Source organism: Bipolaris sorokiniana (genome assembly GCF_000338995.1).
Source record: "Bipolaris sorokiniana ND90Pr unplaced genomic scaffold COCSAscaffold_9, whole genome shotgun sequence".
Lineage (NCBI taxonomy): Eukaryota > Fungi > Ascomycota > Dothideomycetes > Pleosporales > Pleosporaceae > Bipolaris > Bipolaris sorokiniana.
The window spans coordinates 267,757-283,676 of NW_006911903.1; the positions used below are offsets into that span (position 1 = coordinate 267,757).

The following is a 15,920-nucleotide window of genomic DNA, read 5'->3' on the forward strand; positions in this document are numbered from 1 at the left end:
TTGCAGCGACGCCCCATAAGCGAATCCAGTTCTCGTCAAAGTTTATAGATATCCTGGTCTAGGACGCCGTACGCCTGGCGCGTCTCCTCTACTAGCTTAAACCACGCTGTAATTGCGACAGGATCCTCACACTGGGCGCGCTGGCTATGGAATCTCCGACTCCACTTTGTCTGAAGCTCTGGCTGGCTCTGAATAAAGCGCGGCACCCAGCATTTGCCTATAGGTGGTGGTGGTGGATTCTGGCCACGCGCGGCGAGTAGAGTGTCTGCCATTCGTCGCACGTCAATGATATGTGGTGGAAATCCACGTCGGTCAAGCTCTAGAATCCACTGAACAAGAGACTGCTCTTCAATAAGTGATAGCTTGCGCCTAGTAGACGCAATCTCTGACCGTGGCTGGACACCGCGGAGACGCGTCTGGAGTGTTGATTTTGGCACGTCATACGCTTTCGCAAGAGAGTAGATAGAACTTTTTGGATTATTATGATAGGATGCGATAGCAAGGCTTAGTCTGCCTTCACGAGAAGTCTGTATAGAGCGTTGTTGTCGCGGCATTGTGGTGGTGGTGTAGAGCGTCGCGTCAATTTTGGTGGGGCGGCCAGCTTACTGATACGGCCAGCTTACTGATAGAACACGTTACAATGATTGCTGAGTCATCAGAAAGTACTCTGGGTGTACCTTGACGAGTAATCGTTTGCTCGGTTTTGTCGGAGAATACGTGCTTTTCCTTTCCAGTTGTGGTCGTCGAATGATCCTCGACATACTTCCGAACAGCCTTGGAGTATTCACTGATTTTTGAGAGGATTGAAGCTGGGCATTTGCGTGTGTGTTGCAGCAGTTTCAATGTGTCCGTTTCTAAGGCGTTGAACAATTGACGATCTCCATCCACCAGAATGACTATGTCCTTGCCCCCAACTTCGGTATTGAGAACACCGTCACCGAAGAGCGCAATTAGGACCTGTTCCCTCAAATTCGAAATGTTTGTAGCTGGGGGGATGTTCATCGTTGCTTTGATGACAGTATGGACAGTTGATGTCTTAAGTACCTCGCTGCATATCATACCTACAGTCTTCAGGAACTGGGCGAGGAAATTATGGAGGGACTTCGAGTAGATGTCAGAAACATGGCGCGACCATGGGCTGTTCTTTGACTGGCCACAGTACCGCAAAGTAACATAGGCGTTGTCGCTCAAGTCAATCATTCTCTCTACCCATACAAATATTCGAGGGTTCGTGTCGTAACCGTCATGCAACATCGCTGTGCATACGTCCTTGAGATCTCGGACACGAATGCTGAATGTTCGTATGTAGAAAACTACGGAGTCAGGTGCTGGGTTCGGACTGTCCGCAGTCGAAGGCTCGATGCTAATCATGTTCGAGATCATGAGTGGAGAAACCATGAGTGGGTCTTCGAGTAGTAGGCGCCATTCGTCTTCGTGATTCATCCTAGCCATAATTAGCGGGAAATCAGACCATATCTTGTGTATATAGTGGTTTTACGATGTCGGGAGACACCACAGAAAGTTCTGCAGTTTGAGAGCTGGTGAGGCGATGTTGTGAATCTTCAGCCTCTGAACAAGAACATCGAACACTGCAGCTCGCAAGTGTTCTAGTGTCATGAAGTTCTTGGCGGGGAGATGGCCGATAGACATGTCATTAAAGCGAACAACCTCATCGCGGTCACTAGCGATGCGGCGGTTCTTCAATAGTAACTTTCCGGCTTCACCAAGGTTTGGCTGTGATGATGAGGTACCAGTCTGAGGATGAGGCTCTACGCCCGGGTCGACCAAGGCATCGGTCGCCATTCTTTGCTTGGTTACCGTTGCAGCTCAGTTGTGAGGTCAGCTCGACTGTGGAAATAAGAGAGTTAATTTCGTTTGCGTGTTTTCCTTCAGTTAGATTTTTGGTAAAATTCTTCACCGAGTGTTTGCTGACGTGATGTAGTGAAAGTGAATCGCCATAGGTATAGCCGCAACTGGCGTCACAGTACCGACATAACGCGTATACACACGTACTTTCTAGTATAGAATTTCTGACATCAAATTCACACTCAAAATCTCCTCAGCTTAGGAGAGTGTTAGAGCTGACTTCGTTGAGGGTAGTGTGATGCCTATTATTTGAGTGGCTGGGTGATTTCATGATCTTTGCAATTTGAGAACAGAGCACTTTTCCGCTTCTATGGAGACAATCCCAACCAATGATATACGAGATATACTCTTCTTCCATTATATAGAGCACAAAAGGAAACTCAACTCCAGTTTAGGTGCTGTTAGTGAACGAAAGTCCAAGCGACAAAGATGGCTGGATACATCACGTGAGCAGTTGGATGAAACCACTGCATAGGCCGTACAAGTGCATATATCATGCCTCTTTTTTATCTCACCAAATCGCTCGCAGTGACTTTGCTGATGTTTCTTTGCTAGAGTGAAGGAGCGTGTTCTGGTAAATGGATCACTTTGTTCGTCAAAACTTTGAGTGAAACAGAACACTGGGGAACAGGCTCTAACTAGTAGTTTTCTGTAACAATTGCGCGCAGTGAGAAAGAAGAACAAGACGAACATTGAGCCTTTCTTAGGTTCTTTGCAGAGACAGGAAGTCTGTATGGTGCTGTTCGAACGCGACGCCTAGCGCATCGTGTAGGTGGTCCCGCTAGCACAGTGGGTCCACACCAATGCGCTAACTTCTTTGCAACAATGAGGATATATTTTTACAAATTTTCAAACTACTCATCAATAGCATCTACAGCTACATGGTCTTATGGGTAAGCAACAACATCACAATTCAATATCTCTTTCAGTTCTAACAACCCCACCGTCTAGTGGTATGATTCTCGCTTAGGGATTTCCCGAGCACAGCTTGCGAGAGGCCCCGCGTTCGAGTCGCGGTAAGACCCCATTTTTTGCACTTTCCGCAGGCTTGTAGGAGTTCAGTGGATAGTAAGAGCATCTTTTTTTCTTGCATAGGTGTGAGTGACTGACTTTGCTACTATTTGGTATGCATTGTTTTAGTTAAATTGTATGATGCACACTCATCTTGTGAATATTCTGTATTTGGATGCTGGTATAGGGGAAAATTAAATATTCTCCAGAATACTTAACTAAGATCACACAAATATATCGTACGTGTCGTTTCCTAGCCAACCTCAATGAGTGACTACGACTAGCATTTCTGACATATTGTCATTGTGTTGTTTCAACCTATTTTGAAGAAATGCGTCACGACCAATTCGTAACAAACTCGAACACATCTCCTGCGCTGAAATATATAATACTGAAAGGTCACCTGGCTGGATTTGTTATCATAATGACTACAGATTAAGTACGTTTGAAAGCCTGAACATGACAAATGTGATCTCCTTATAGTGCTTATGAGTCGTTTGACGTGTTCTATCACAAGATAATCATTCAATCAACAACATTACGTTTTATATGATACAGGAATTGTAGACGAATTCGTTGCTGTAACGTACCAACAAAGATGAACTGAAAATTGGTAGGCTTTTATGGTAGGCTTTTATGGTATGCTTTTAATATGCTGTTAATGACTTTGACATAGAAGATCAAGATGTAGTGTTCATGCACCACCGCAATAGAGAACATTGCGCCAGCTTGCAGGGAGACAACGAATAGGAAGCGTTCGGCAACTTTGCGAAGCACGAAGTCCATGAAACACATACAAAACAATGATCTAGACTGTAAATATTTATCAGTTGCATGCACATGTCATTGGTAGGTAACGGTAATGAATGACGTAACCGATCAGTTGTCGAGCGCGAGAATGTTTGACCCCTGCACTTCAGCCTAACGCAACATATATCACCAAATCCTCCCTCCACCTACACCCCCGCTATACCTATACATATACCCTACAACCTAAACAATGCGCTCCCTGAGACCATCCGCCGCGCGCAAAATCCGCGCATCGCTCACCTCCGAATCGGTCACCTCATCGCCATTTCGCACGCGACAAAGCGGCGCACCATGTCTCTTCTGCGCCCACCACATAGCACCTCAAGCAGCTTTCCGTCGCTTCCAATCCACATCGTCAAGCTCGAATACGGTCGAAAAACCATTTGATACAAAGTCATCAGCAACTGCGCAAGCCCCACAGACACACTACTCCTTCTTCCCCGCATCGCTCCCCGATGGTCCCCCACCAAACGGCCCCTTTGCTATCGACCTCGCCGCCCTCAAGCGCGAGTTCCTACAGCTACAGGCACGCGCGCATCCCGATCTCCATCCACAAGCAGACAAGAAACGCGCCGAAGTCACATCGGCACGGATCAACGAAGCCTACAAAACGCTGCAAAATCCCTTGTTGCGCGCACAATATTTACTTTCATTGCGGGGCATTGAAGTGGCGGAGGATGAGACGGCCAAGGTGGACGACCCTGAACTTTTAATGGAGGTTCTCGAGGCGAGAGAGAGCATCGAGGAGGCGGAGCGAGAAGAGGATTTGGAGGAGATGCGGCAAAGGAACGAAGAGCGGATAGCTCAAAGTACAGAGATTATCGACAAGGCGTTTAAAGAGGATGACCTAGATGCAGCGAAGAGCGAGGCGGTAAAATTGCGGTACTGGGTCAATATCAAAGAGAGCATAGAGAATTGGGAAAAAGGCGTACCGGTTGTGTTACAGCATTAGCAAGGCGTAAACGGCTAGAGTATGGTACTGTAAAAAAAAACACCTCAATCCCCTCTTCCATCCCCATCCTTTACTACTTAGATCCCTAGACAGGCACAGTAATAGGATTCATAACCCCCGCACCACCATCAACCCTCAGTTCCGCCCCAGTGATATAACTACCAAACCCACTCGCCAAAAACCCGACCGTCCTCGCCACCTCCTCTGGCCTCCCCGCCCTCTCCAATCCAATCGTCCTCTTCTGACTCTCACCCGCTTGCAGACTCGCCGGCGGAAACTGGCCCTGCGCCATCTCCTTCACTCCACAATCTTTCAAATCAACTCCCACATCAATCTGACCCGCTGCCACTGCGTTAATCCGTACACCCGTCCCTTTCAGCACCAGCACCCCTGACCGCACGACGCCCAGCGCCGCATGCGACGCCATCGTAAACGCAGGCGCCCAGCACCCGCCGTACGTCCCCGCCACACTCGTCACCACGATGATAGAGCCGTACGCGACATCTTTCGGTGCAGCATTCGCATAGTTGCCCTTTGGCGTCGTTTTCTGCATCGCCGCGGGCGCGTACTTGAGTGCGAAGAAGGCAGGCAACGCATTTGTATCAAATGCAGCGTATAAGTCTTTCGGTCCGGTTTGCGTGATAGAAGGTGGGCCTAGGAGCCCGGTGGATGAGGTCCAGACGTCGAGTCTGCCCCAGGTGTTTAGCACGTCATCGATGAGGGCGAGGGTATCTTCTTCGGAGGCCATGTTGTAGGGGTAGCTTATGATCTTCGTGTTGGGGTACTGGGTGCTGGTGGTGTCTGGGAGGGAGTATAGGTCGGAGGGGAGGGTGGAACAGGCGTAGATGCAGGCTGCGCCGTGGGCTGGGCTGGGGTTAGAATTGAGACGATTGTAATTCGATCTGGGTTTCTTCTTCTTCTTCTTCTTCTTCTTCTTCTTCTTCTGGGCAAGGAGGTGGTTTTGTGAATGAAGAGTTCAATGGAAAAGGACGCACCAGCTAATTCGGCGACTATGGCTTTACCTACGGGTTGCGTGGCACCCGTTACTACGCAGACGAAGCCGTACTATATCATTTCCACATGTTGTCAGCCAGTCTCTTTTCTCACCAATTCCACCCCTCTCCCTCACCCTCACCCTCATCCCTCCTGTCTTCTTTTTCTTTCCCCAACTCCCGACTCAAACATCCCCACACTCCTGGAGATAAAGAAGAAGAAGAAGAAGAAGAAGAAGAAGAAGAAGAAAAACGACTTACGAGTTTCCCATCAGTCCTATACGGCGAAAAATGCTCCGAATCCGTAATCCCTTCTTCCCTACTACTCCCAGTGCCTTGCGTCATCTTGCCACTAGTTATATACCACAGTGTCTACTCGATAAACACGCAATACAGAAGCGTTTCCAGCAAGGGAGAAAGAAAAAAAAGTAAGAAAATGCACGCGCTGCTTGAGCGCGGGCAGACGGGGGGTGGGGGGGATAGTCTCAGCATGGTTGAGCGGATGATTTTTACTTGGTTTGCAGGAACGTTAGATTGTGGCAGTGTGCATTACATATCCACGGGGCGCGGAGATAGGGAAATGTTGCTGTTAGGGATTCTTATCTGGAGGGGGGGCTTATCGGAGTGGGTTTTTTTTTGAGTTTCCGCGGGGGGCTGGCTGCGGGGTGGGTGCAGACTGGGAATATTAAATTCGAAAAGATTGAGTGGTGATATCAAGGACTTGGAACTCGGAGCAATGAGATACGTTGTTTGTATTCTGTTGTATTCAATTCTGTTTGTAGAATATGTACCCGTCTAATCTAGCACCTGAATTGCATATCCAACACATCTGATGCTCATACTCCCCACCAACCATGCAATGCACCACCACCACCACCACCACCAACACCTCCAATGCACATATCACCAATCCCCCACCCTTTCTACGCACTCTTCGCCTTATCCCCCTCCTGTCCCTTCCTCAACTCCTCCCGCGGTGGCAAAACATCCGGCCCAAAGCTGAGCGGCAACAACTCCCCCATTGTCCTAACAATCCACTTGCCCTCCTTATTAAACATGAAAATCGGCGTCTCAAGCTTCAAAAACTCGCGTAAGAACTGGCGACACATGCCGCATGGAGAGCAAAAATCCACAATGTCGGTTGTGACGCCGACGGCTTTGAAGGCGCCGATACGGTGCCCTGCTATCACGGCTGTGCCCATGGCTACGCGCTCGGCACACGTGCCGACGGGGTAAGCGGCGTTTTCTACGTTTGCGCCCGTGATGATGTGGGTTGTAGATGGGGCGGTAGGGTTCGAGGTGTTGAGGAGGAGGGAGGCGCCGACGCGGAAGAGGGAGTAGGGACCTGATTTTCACTTTCTGTTGGTATATAACTATTCCTATCCCTTACCCATTTTTTATACACAAAAGTAAGGCTTTTTCCATGGCCGAATCCGATTATGTCGGTATGGAAGTAATACTTACAATAAGCCCTCTCGCGCGCATCAAAGCATTGCTCCCCTAGAATCTGTAGCTCCTGCGCTGAGACGCCGTGGATCAGACCATTTTCTTGGTTGACGGCTTCTCCGGGGCTGAATTTAGGAATAGTGGGCGTGGACATTGTGGGAGAAGAGGAGAAAAAGAAGAAAGGAAAGAAGAAAGAGAGGGCGACGCGACGCGCCGGATGCTTTTGGGGAGGGCATGCATGACGTGGGGCCCGAGGTGTTAGTAACGCGGGGCTCGCTGGACGACGGGCTGTTGGCTAGTATGCGCGGAAAGAGGCGGTTCGGGCAACTCCGATGGGCTTGTTAACGAGACCGGTGTTTGGTGAGGGTCATCTGATACGTTTTGCTCATGCACTTGTAGCCGTGCAGAATATTGGTTCTAGATTGAGAGTGCACTAGCTTTGCGCTTGAATCGCGGATGCGGGGTGTTCTGATATGGCGTTGTTCTTTAGTTGGTAGTATATCGTGACAAAGGGAAACTCGGACGTCTTCTCTTATGGCACGCCTAACCTTCTTAGGTCACGATTAGTACACCGACTCAAGTTTCTCTTGACCTTTCGTCTTCATGTAATTATCTGATCATGATCAAGCTAGTTTTCTGCTATTTCTGCGTATTATTGTTATTTCTATGCGAGGTCTGTTAGTGATAGGTTGATATAGGCATTCTCACATAAATCCAATGCTTGTAAACAAGAGAAAATATTACGTTGATGAAGGAGGTGCTGGCGGAGGTAGTGTTGGAGGAGCTTGAGAGCAGGTTTAGGGGGAATAGTAGTGGAAAGTGAAATACTATTATCTGAGAAGATAGCAGACACAGTAGTCTATGAACGAAAGAATAAAGTGTTGATGCACAGCTCTTGATGAGACATTATATATCAATTTCTAATCTTACGTTTAAGAGTCGAATTCGTGACTACAACTGCCCACTTGAACAAACAAAAAGATGCTATTAAACTCCTACTGTTTCCTGCTATAAGCCTACAAAAGAACTCCCCTACAAAACCGCCCTAACACTCTCCCCCTCAATATCCCCTCCCCTCTCCTCCCTCCTCTCCGTCTCCACCTCCTTCCACCTCCTCTCAACATCCTCCTCACAACCATATGTCAACAACCAACTCCCCACGCCCCCCCACCGCCACGCAAGTGGATCCTCACCAACCCTCAACCCCCTCTCCTCAAACTCCTCCTTCCTCACCCTGCCCTGCCCATTAAATCGCCCAAAAGCCCTTAGTAATTCATCTCGCCTAACCTGCGCCTCCCCATCATGCACATGGTATAAATACTGCTGGCGATTCCCCCGCGAAACAACGCGTGCTGTGCGCTCACGCCGACACCGCTCGTACACCGCTAGTGCTCTACTTTTATCCGCACGGGATTTCCCAGTGAGCCGCGAGAGACAAAGTCCAAGCACATGCGCATCTTCCAGCGACATTCCTGCTCCAGAGGCGAGATACGGCAGCGTAGCATGCGCGGCATCCCCGAGGATAGTAAAAGCAGCGGAGCGGGTATGCGACCAAGTTGGATCGAGGCCCGGGCGGATCATCAGTCGCCATTTTGCGACGGACTGGCATAGCGCGAGGAGTTTGCGGATGCGGGGGTCCCAGTCTTTGTAGAGGGCGCGCATTTCCTCGACGTTGCCTGCGAGCGTGTTGGCGCCGGCGGGCATGTCGTCTGGGACGAGAAGGACCATGTTGAAGAGCTTGCCGCCGCGGAGCACGTAGTTGACTGCGTGGGCGTCCGGGCCGATCCAGTAGTTTACTTGGGGGTCGAGGACGAAGTCGGCTAGTTCGGGGTCTTTGAGCATGTCGCTGGTGTTGAGGAGGAGGCGGTATGCGAGATCGCCTGTGAGAAGCGGGGGGTCTTTGTGGCCTAGGAGTATCTCTCGACATTTGGAATTGATGCCGTCGGCTCCTACTACTAGGTCGGCTGCGTGTCTTGTGCCGTCTTGACACACGGCGATGGCTCTTGTAGTCTGGTTCCCTTGATCGGCTTCGTACTTGATATCCACGACCCTCGCTCTTGTAGTCAACTTCGCACCCAACTCGATTGCTCGTTCTAACAGTCCCCTATGCAAGTCCGCCCTGTGAAAGTCCCAAAACGGAGTACCGCATTCCCTCTCATACTCATGAAAATCCATATCGCTTATCTTGTTGCCCTTCCACCCACGCATATTGCCGAACCGCGGTGTCGTCGCATATTTCTCAAGATAAGATTCAAGACCCCAGGATATCAGGATCCGCGACGCATTCGGTAAGCATTGGATCCCAGCGCCGATTTCACCAATTTCAGACGTCGACTCGAGGATATGTACGCTGTGCCCGGCTAACAAGATCGATATCGCTGCTCCGAGACCACCCAGACCAGCACCGACGATGACGACCTGTAGGACAACGTAATCAATAAAACAAAATGCGCGACAAAGATATAGACACGGAAAACACTTACATCAAGCCTACTCTTCTCATCCCTCTGTTTCTGCACAATAACCTGAGGTTTACCCGGCGCCATGATGTCACTTTCCCTCTTACCACCACAGCCGTATCTCTGCGCAAGTATTCACGTCTCAAAACACAAAAAAGCTCCAAAAAAACAATACCCACAGTACTTGCACTACTATACAAGCGACTCAAAGGTGCCCATCCATGGCTTTATCAAAACAGTGCAAAAACGCTACATGATCTAGGAAGCTGCTGCCCCTTTCGAGAGTAGCTGTCAGTTGTCGTCATACAGCGCCCGTCTTACTCCAACCACATGCAGCCTATCAGGCGGGCGGAAACCTTGTGTGACGATTACATACAGTAGCTCAACAAGATAGCACAGACGCGTGTGAGCAAGGTCGATGCTTATCTAGCTTCGCAGATGTAACCTTTGTTTTTCTTTTTCTTTTGGCAGCGTCGACGGCTAGCTTCGGGGCGCGTGGGCGCGATTGGTGCAGAGGTGCAGAGGTGCATGTCTGGTAGGCTAAATGATGTCGTTGATACATGTGTGTGGGGGAGACAGCGAGTGCGTGAGAATGGGGTACACTAGGCACATGACAGCGTGAGGGGTATGCGTGTGCTTTATTCCGATAGGTTCCGGGTATTCCGATGCTGACGTAGTACTCGAGGGCTGGGGAGGGTCATGTTGTATACTACCTACGGATGTAGCATGAAGGAACTGCGGCATGAAAATAGTCATTGGTATAAGGACAGGTAATAATACAGATAAGGATTCCAGTACATGAAGAGAAGGATGGAAGTGATGCTGTGCAAGTCAGTCTCCAGTACGAGTTCTCATTCGGTAGCATCACGTGATGGTTCACGTTCACCTCCCACAGCACTCTCTTGTCATGCTAGTTTTGGCTGGATAACGAAAAAAATTCTCTGTACCAAGCAGGTCAAATTTCAACTACATCAAATATCAAAGTTGGTGTATGGATATAAGTAGATAGACACAGCAGGTGATGTGAACAGCAGCTCAATAGGAGGTATTGTAAAAATCATCACTGGGCAACTGCTTGGCTTGTTATGTTTGTTCGTATTTCCCCGTTTGCCCGGCCTATTGATGCAGGGTCGCTTTCCGCAGTGGAGCAGGGCGCCTTGCACGATTCGATAGCGGGGACGGCACGAATCACTATAGGCCTGATTGTCGCGTGCTCGCGTGCTCGCGTATTCACGTGCGTTAGGCTCAATCCTTCAGGATCCGCCGAACACGAGCGAGCGGCATCTTCACGGTCGGCATCTTAGGGCTCGGCAAAACTCTAATTCGACTTGTTTGCAGCTGCATCAACAAAAGTGCTAACAAAACACATGCGCACGACATCACACGCCATTCACTATTCTATCAATGGCGGCGGCGGCTCCAAGCACTTTTTCTTCTTGTAAGCGACGCGCTACAACCTGCACTCCGATCGGCATGCCGTCCATGGCCTCCAGGTCAAACATGTTCCAATTCCATTCGTCCAACGGATTTCTCGGACGGTATTTGCCCATGGCTTTGGTAGCTTCAGCATCAAGTTCTTTTGAAACTTGACCGGCAGGTAGTACAACTGCCGGGTAGTCTACAAAGTTGAAAACTTTGGTGTATCCTACCCACCGGCACTTGCCATGTGGTACCGCAGAGTGTGGCATGACGGGCGTAAGCAGAACATCGACAGACTTTCCGCTTTTCTCGCATCGCGTCGAGTTCCACATGTCCAGGTAGCGCTTCTGCAATGCCAGCTTTTGCTTGTTGAGCTGCCAGTAGTCGTATACCGAAATGGGCTGTCCCCTATTTACGAGAGCCTCGACATGGGGTATGAAGGGCTCGCCACCGGCCTCGACGTCACGTCGGATATCCTCACCGCCATCGGCCGTATAATACTGGTCCTGCGCACACACACACACGTCAGAGTTGGGTCAGATGTGGAAATGGTGATGGACTTGCCATGACGTCGATGCACTCCTGATGCAGACTACCTGGTGTCCACGGTATCACTTCATGACCAGCGTCTTGGAGGGCAGCGACGACTTGGTCGAGGATGCGTGCAATGGGTGGATGGCACCTGACTACGCCATCGTCGCGCATGACTGCGATCACCAACGGCCTGGATAGCGCATCTTGGTAGAGCTGAGATCGCCAAGCAACTGGACAGCACTTTGGGTCGTGGTCCCAGGGACTTGCGTCGATCACTGCCTTTGTGACGTCGACTAGGGAGGCCATGTTTCGAGTCATCGGCCCTACGACGGACGGAACGTGCTCTTGGCCTTCGGTCGAGACGGAAACGCCTTGGTATGGTAGACGCGTACTGCTGGGCTTAAGAGCATATAGGCCGTTCATATGGGATGGAATGCGTACGCTGCCTCCAATGTCGGTGCCCCATCCAACCACTGTACCTTGCAGAGCCAGCAGCGCCGCCTCTCCACCAGTGGAACCGCCGGAGGTGAATTCGGGGTTTTTATCGTGAACGGTACGGCCCCACAATGGGTTGTCCGTTTCGCACCACTGGCGATGTCAGTTGTGCACCTTGTTCTGGAAGCCATGCATGTCGTGTGTGCATATATGTATACGAGTACATAACGTGGGCATATGTGGGTGTATATAAATGCTTATGTACATACTTACCATGATGCTCTGGGGGAGATTGGACTTGGCAAGGATAACGGCGCCCATGGCTTTGAGCATAGAGACTAGGACGCAATCTTGGAGGGCAGGCCGAAAAGCCCGCCCAACGTAGCCCAACGTGCTGTCGTATCCCTTGACATCGAACTGGTCCTTGAGAGTCATTGGCACGCCGTGGAGAGGCCCCACCAGACGGCCGTTTTGTTCGAAAAAGGCATCCAGTTCCTTGGCTCGTATAAGGGCATCTTCAAACAGAATCTCGGTCAGGCTGCATCAGTCAGCAAAGGCGGGGGATGAGCGGGAGAATTATTGTATTGTATTGTATTGTATTGTATTGTATTAGAGAAGGGAGGGAGCGGGCACGTGCCAGTTTGTCTGTATAAAGCGGTTAGCGGTTAGCGGTTAGCGAGACGGGGGTCGGAGGTTGACTAAGAGAGAGGGTGGAAGGCGGCGGGCCGTACGCGAGTTTGAGCATGTGTAGCGCTGAGGGTGAAAGGTGGCGTGAGAATGGGTCGAGAGCAGGTTGAGGTTGGCAAAGCTTATTACTTACCGGGCGATGTAGGCAAGCAGCAGCTGTGATGCCGTGACAGTACGCGAGGAAATGGCTTTAGAGACGTGATGGAGGCTGCTGATGGCGGAGGTCAAGGCCAGGCTGTGGTCCGGATTGGGCAAGGCCTGCAGTCGTCAGCGTGCACCACCTGCATCCGCAAGCCTTCCGGGTTCACTTCGGCTGCCGTCGTTTCAGCGCCTGCGCCCGTGAAGCGCTGCATGGCCGCTCGACGCAAAGACTGTTTCTGGGCGGCTACTTGCTGCCATTGCAATTGGGACGTGCTGCATGTCGTCATGGTAGAGTGGGAGTAGGAGTAGGAGTAGGAGTAGGAGTAGGAATAGGGGTGATGGGAGAAGAAGGAGAAGAAGGAGAAGAAGAAGAGGAAGAAGAGGAAGAAGAGGTGGTGGTGGCGGGTATATAGTCAGTATACTACAAGAGATAGCAGAGATAAAGAAAAGGAGGACCAGCAATAGACGGACGGCACGGCGAGACAGACAGGCATACCACTTTGAGATGTACGTACATGGACATTGTAGTATACACCCCCCCGGGTACATTGGCATGTTCAACAACAATAACAACAACGACAACCCCGACCCCAACCCCTCCCCCTCCACGTGGATGCAATATCGCGGCTTGCTCAGGACAGCTAGCTGCCGTCGGCGTCTCGTCGGGGTCTTGCAACGGCCACGACATGGTACGTGGTGGTGACTTGGGTGGCAGACGGGGAGGCGGGTGGAGCTGAAGAAGCCGTTCACGGCCATGTGCATGCAACCCCTTGCGCCGCATCACCCATTGGCGCCCACCCTCTCTCCTCGACGCCAGCACAATGACGCGCCTCGGACGACCCTAGACGCTGCTCTGCCGTTTGAAAATGGGCACATGTTCGACAGATAATCGAACGTTTGTTGACTCTCCAAATCCTTCTCACCACTCGCGAGTCGGCCTTCCCCGACCATCTCTGACCTAGCGCCCCGGCCACTACTGCCTACATAGCAAAACCATGGCGCCCTCACTATGGACGCGTATGAAGCGCTCAACCTCGACCAGCCCGCCCACGTCCATTCGCGACAAGATGGCCCCAGGCATCACCACCATCTCAGACTCCGAGTCCCGTTCGACAGGCAGCAGTTTGGAGACGACCCCCAGCGTGCCCTACACTAGAGAGGACGACTACTCGAGCTTCATGAGTGATGTCATGGTCGTCGGTGCAGGCCCCGCCGGCCTCATGCTTGCGTGAGTATTCGACGCAACCAATACACTGTCGGCTGAGTGCACCCTCTAACTAATCAATACAGCGACAACCTGGTGCGCTACGGCATCAAGGCACGCATCATCGATGACCGTCCCAACCGCACCGCTGCCGGCCGTGCTGATGGCCTGCAGCCAAAGACGATTGAGACTCTCCGCCAGATGCGTCTTGCAGAGCCCCTGCTGCGCAAAGGCGTCAAGATTTACGACATTGCCTTTTGGAAGTCGACAGTCGATAAGCCACTGCACCGCTCCAGCCGCGAAGTTCACTACCCGCCTATCGTTGACCTGACCGACCCCTACATGCTGCTCGTCCACCAGGGCATGGTCGAGGGCGTGCTCGAAGATGATCTGAAGGAGAGAGGTGTCGTGGTAGCCAGGAATACCGCCTTTGTCGATTTCAAATACACGCCCATGGCCATCCGTCCGCTAACCGTCAGCTGCCAGCAAGACGTCGGTCGTGCTCCCAAGACATTCAACACACGATATATTGTCGGCTGCGATGGTGCTCATTCAAAAGTCCGCAAGTGCATACAGGGCGCGAGTCTAGTAGGCTCGTCTACCGATGCTGTCTGGGGTGTAATAGACGGTGTGCTTGAGACCGATTTTCCCGACATTTGGAGCAAGGTCGTCATCCAGTCAGATGCACTCGGCTCAGTACTCCTCATTCCCCGCGAGAGAGGTCTGACTCGCCTCTACATTGAGCTGCGTCCCGACTCCACAGAAGTTGTTGGGCCTCAACAAGCCACACAGGAATTCGTGCAGAAGCGGGCGCAGGCCATACTGCAGCCATACAGGCTCGAGTGGAGAAATGTCGAGTGGTTTGGTCGCTACAAGATTGGACAGCGCGTTGCAGCCCGCTTTGCCGACGACGACCAGCTGGTCTTCATTGCTGGCGACGCTAGCCACACCCACTCCCCCAAAGCAGCACAAGGAATGAACACGTCAATGCACGACGCCTGGAACCTTGCCTGGAAACTCAACTTTGCCACTCGTGGTCTCGCTAAACCTTCGCTGCTCCAGTCGTACGAGCAGGAACGACAAAAAATTGCCAAGGACCTGATTGACTTTGATTACGAGCACGCCAATGCCTTCCACAAGGGCGATCCCGTAGCCCTCGCCGCAAACTTTTCCAAGAACGTGGCCTTCATCTCAGGCTACGGCGTAAACTACGACGCAAATGTGCTAAATGTAAGATCAAAAGGTTCTCACCGGGGCCACCTCAAACCCGGCTACCTACTTCCGCCCGCAAAAGTAACCCGCTACATCGATGCCAACCCCGTCGACATCCAAACAGACATCCCTGCCCTAGGCCAATTCCGCATCTACTTCTTCACCCACAACATCCGCGCCTCCATGCCCTTTTTAGAAACAGTCTGCCACGCCCATCTTGGCCATGGCTCCTACGTCGGTCGTGTCAGCGCCGCAGGAAATGCCTCGTACACGGTCCAACCCCCACTTGCAGCCCCCCACGACGAATTCGTGATTCCAGAACGCTACACACCTGTCAGCGGCGTTTTTACCTATGCTCTCGTCACCGACGAAAATCGCACGAATTTCGAACTCCGAGACCTGCCCAACGTGCTCCGTGAATCGGCATTTACCCTCTATCTGGATGATGTTCCGGATAAAGATACCCGCAAGCAGACTTGTATGGATAAGTGGCTTGATGGCCTGGACAAGAATGAGGTTGTTGTTGTCAATGTGAGGCCAGATGGGTATGTCGGGACGTTTCGTCGCTTTGCGGATGGGACTCGCGAGAATGGGATTACGGCTGTGCAATGGATGGATGATTATTATGAGAGGTTTATGCAGGATATGTAAACTTTCTTCCCTTGCTCCGGGGTTTGTTGCTTATCCCTTTCTTTCTTTCCTCTTCTTTTACATTTAGGGCTTCTTTTTTTTTAGATTTACGACTTTGGTCT

General features: G+C 51.2%; 8 protein-coding genes across 8 annotated transcripts in view; 2 read left to right on the forward strand and 6 right to left on the reverse strand.

Annotated features, from left to right (window-relative positions):
- Positions 1–1,002, reverse strand: part of COCSADRAFT_144707 (uncharacterized protein) — a gene marked incomplete at its 5' end in the record, with an annotated part of 5,040 nt that extends 4,038 nt beyond the window's left edge. Inside the window, one exon of the mRNA XM_007702978.1 lies at positions 640–1,002. Within this exon, the coding sequence (XP_007701168.1) occupies positions 640–1,002 (363 nt within the window). The remainder of the gene's footprint in view (positions 1–639) is intronic.
- A 471-nt stretch (positions 1,003–1,473) lies between these two features.
- On the reverse strand, positions 1,474–1,803 carry COCSADRAFT_358904 (uncharacterized protein; the record flags this gene model as incomplete). Its single annotated transcript, XM_007702979.1, has 1 exon — positions 1,474–1,803. The coding sequence occupies one exon, from the start codon at positions 1,801–1,803 to the stop codon at positions 1,495–1,497; it is 309 nt and encodes a 102-aa protein (XP_007701169.1). The 3' UTR covers positions 1,474–1,494.
- A 1,907-nt stretch (positions 1,804–3,710) lies between these two features.
- COCSADRAFT_37733 (uncharacterized protein) lies at positions 3,711–4,719 on the forward strand. The gene has a single exon (XM_007702784.1). The coding sequence runs from the start codon at positions 3,878–3,880 to the stop codon at positions 4,637–4,639; it is 762 nt and encodes a 253-aa protein (XP_007700974.1). The 5' UTR covers positions 3,711–3,877; the 3' UTR covers positions 4,640–4,719.
- On the reverse strand, positions 4,671–6,107 carry COCSADRAFT_37735 (uncharacterized protein). Its single transcript, XM_007702785.1, has 3 exons — positions 5,893–6,107; positions 5,635–5,704; positions 4,671–5,503 (listed from the first exon to the last, which is right to left on the reverse strand). Exons 1-3 carry the CDS (start codon positions 5,974–5,976, stop codon positions 4,725–4,727), a joined length of 933 nt encoding a protein of 310 aa, XP_007700975.1. The 5' UTR covers positions 5,977–6,107; the 3' UTR covers positions 4,671–4,724.
- Positions 6,108–6,370: 263 nt separating this feature from the next.
- On the reverse strand, positions 6,371–7,480 carry COCSADRAFT_119604 (uncharacterized protein). Its single transcript, XM_007702980.1, is given in 3 exon segments — positions 6,371–6,976; positions 6,988–7,046; positions 7,092–7,480. 3 exon segments carry the CDS (start codon positions 7,229–7,231, stop codon positions 6,555–6,557), a joined length of 621 nt encoding a protein of 206 aa, XP_007701170.1. The 5' UTR covers positions 7,232–7,480; the 3' UTR covers positions 6,371–6,554.
- Positions 7,481–8,036: 556 nt separating this feature from the next.
- On the reverse strand, positions 8,037–9,912 carry COCSADRAFT_200505 (uncharacterized protein). The gene is made up of 2 exons (XM_007702981.1): positions 9,561–9,912; positions 8,037–9,495 (listed from the first exon to the last, which is right to left on the reverse strand). Exons 1-2 carry the CDS (start codon positions 9,621–9,623, stop codon positions 8,110–8,112), a joined length of 1,449 nt encoding a protein of 482 aa, XP_007701171.1. The 5' UTR covers positions 9,624–9,912; the 3' UTR covers positions 8,037–8,109.
- Positions 9,913–10,816: 904 nt separating this feature from the next.
- Positions 10,817–12,622, reverse strand: COCSADRAFT_334685 (uncharacterized protein). Its single transcript, XM_007702982.1, has 3 exons — positions 12,198–12,622; positions 11,520–12,077; positions 10,817–11,461 (listed from the first exon to the last, which is right to left on the reverse strand). The coding sequence occupies exons 1-3, from the start codon at positions 12,357–12,359 to the stop codon at positions 10,916–10,918; spliced, it is 1,266 nt and encodes a 421-aa protein (XP_007701172.1). The 5' UTR covers positions 12,360–12,622; the 3' UTR covers positions 10,817–10,915.
- Positions 12,623–13,747: 1,125 nt separating this feature from the next.
- On the forward strand, positions 13,748–15,819 carry COCSADRAFT_93339 (uncharacterized protein; the record flags this gene model as incomplete). Its single annotated transcript, XM_007702983.1, has 2 exons — positions 13,748–13,980; positions 14,043–15,819. The coding sequence occupies 2 exons, from the start codon at positions 13,748–13,750 to the stop codon at positions 15,817–15,819; spliced, it is 2,010 nt and encodes a 669-aa protein (XP_007701173.1).
- Between the last annotated feature and the right edge of the window lie 101 nt (positions 15,820–15,920).

Coding starts and splice junctions, on each gene's coding strand:
- COCSADRAFT_334685 (XM_007702982.1), bottom strand. CDS start 12,359: ATGACTCTCAAGGACCAGTTCGATGTCAAGGGATACGACAGCACGTTG. Junction 12,078..12,197: donor ATCTCCCCCAGAGCATCATG/GTAAGTATGTAC, acceptor TGACATCGCCAG/TGGTGCGAAACGGACAACCC. Junction 11,462..11,519: donor AGGAGTGCATCGACGTCATG/GCAAGTCCATCA, acceptor GTGTGTGCGCAG/GACCAGTATTATACGGCCGA.
- COCSADRAFT_37735 (XM_007702785.1), bottom strand. CDS start 5,976: ATGACGCAAGGCACTGGGAGTAGTAGGGAAGAAGGGATTACGGATTCG. Junction 5,705..5,892: donor ATAGGACTGATGGGAAACTC/GTAAGTCGTTTT, acceptor GAAATGATATAG/TACGGCTTCGTCTGCGTAGT. Junction 5,504..5,634: donor CATAGTCGCCGAATTAGCTG/GTGCGTCCTTTT, acceptor ACCCCAGCCCAG/CCCACGGCGCAGCCTGCATC.
- COCSADRAFT_119604 (XM_007702980.1), bottom strand. CDS start 7,231: ATGTCCACGCCCACTATTCCTAAATTCAGCCCCGGAGAAGCCGTCAAC. Junction 7,047..7,091: donor CGCGAGAGGGCTTATTGTAA/GTATTACTTCCA, acceptor CCATGGAAAAAG/CCTTACTTTTGTGTATAAAA.
- COCSADRAFT_37733 (XM_007702784.1), top strand. CDS start 3,878: ATGCGCTCCCTGAGACCATCCGCCGCGCGCAAAATCCGCGCATCGCTC.
- COCSADRAFT_200505 (XM_007702981.1), bottom strand. CDS start 9,623: ATGGCGCCGGGTAAACCTCAGGTTATTGTGCAGAAACAGAGGGATGAG. Junction 9,496..9,560: donor ATGAGAAGAGTAGGCTTGAT/GTAAGTGTTTTC, acceptor GTTGTCCTACAG/GTCGTCATCGTCGGTGCTGG.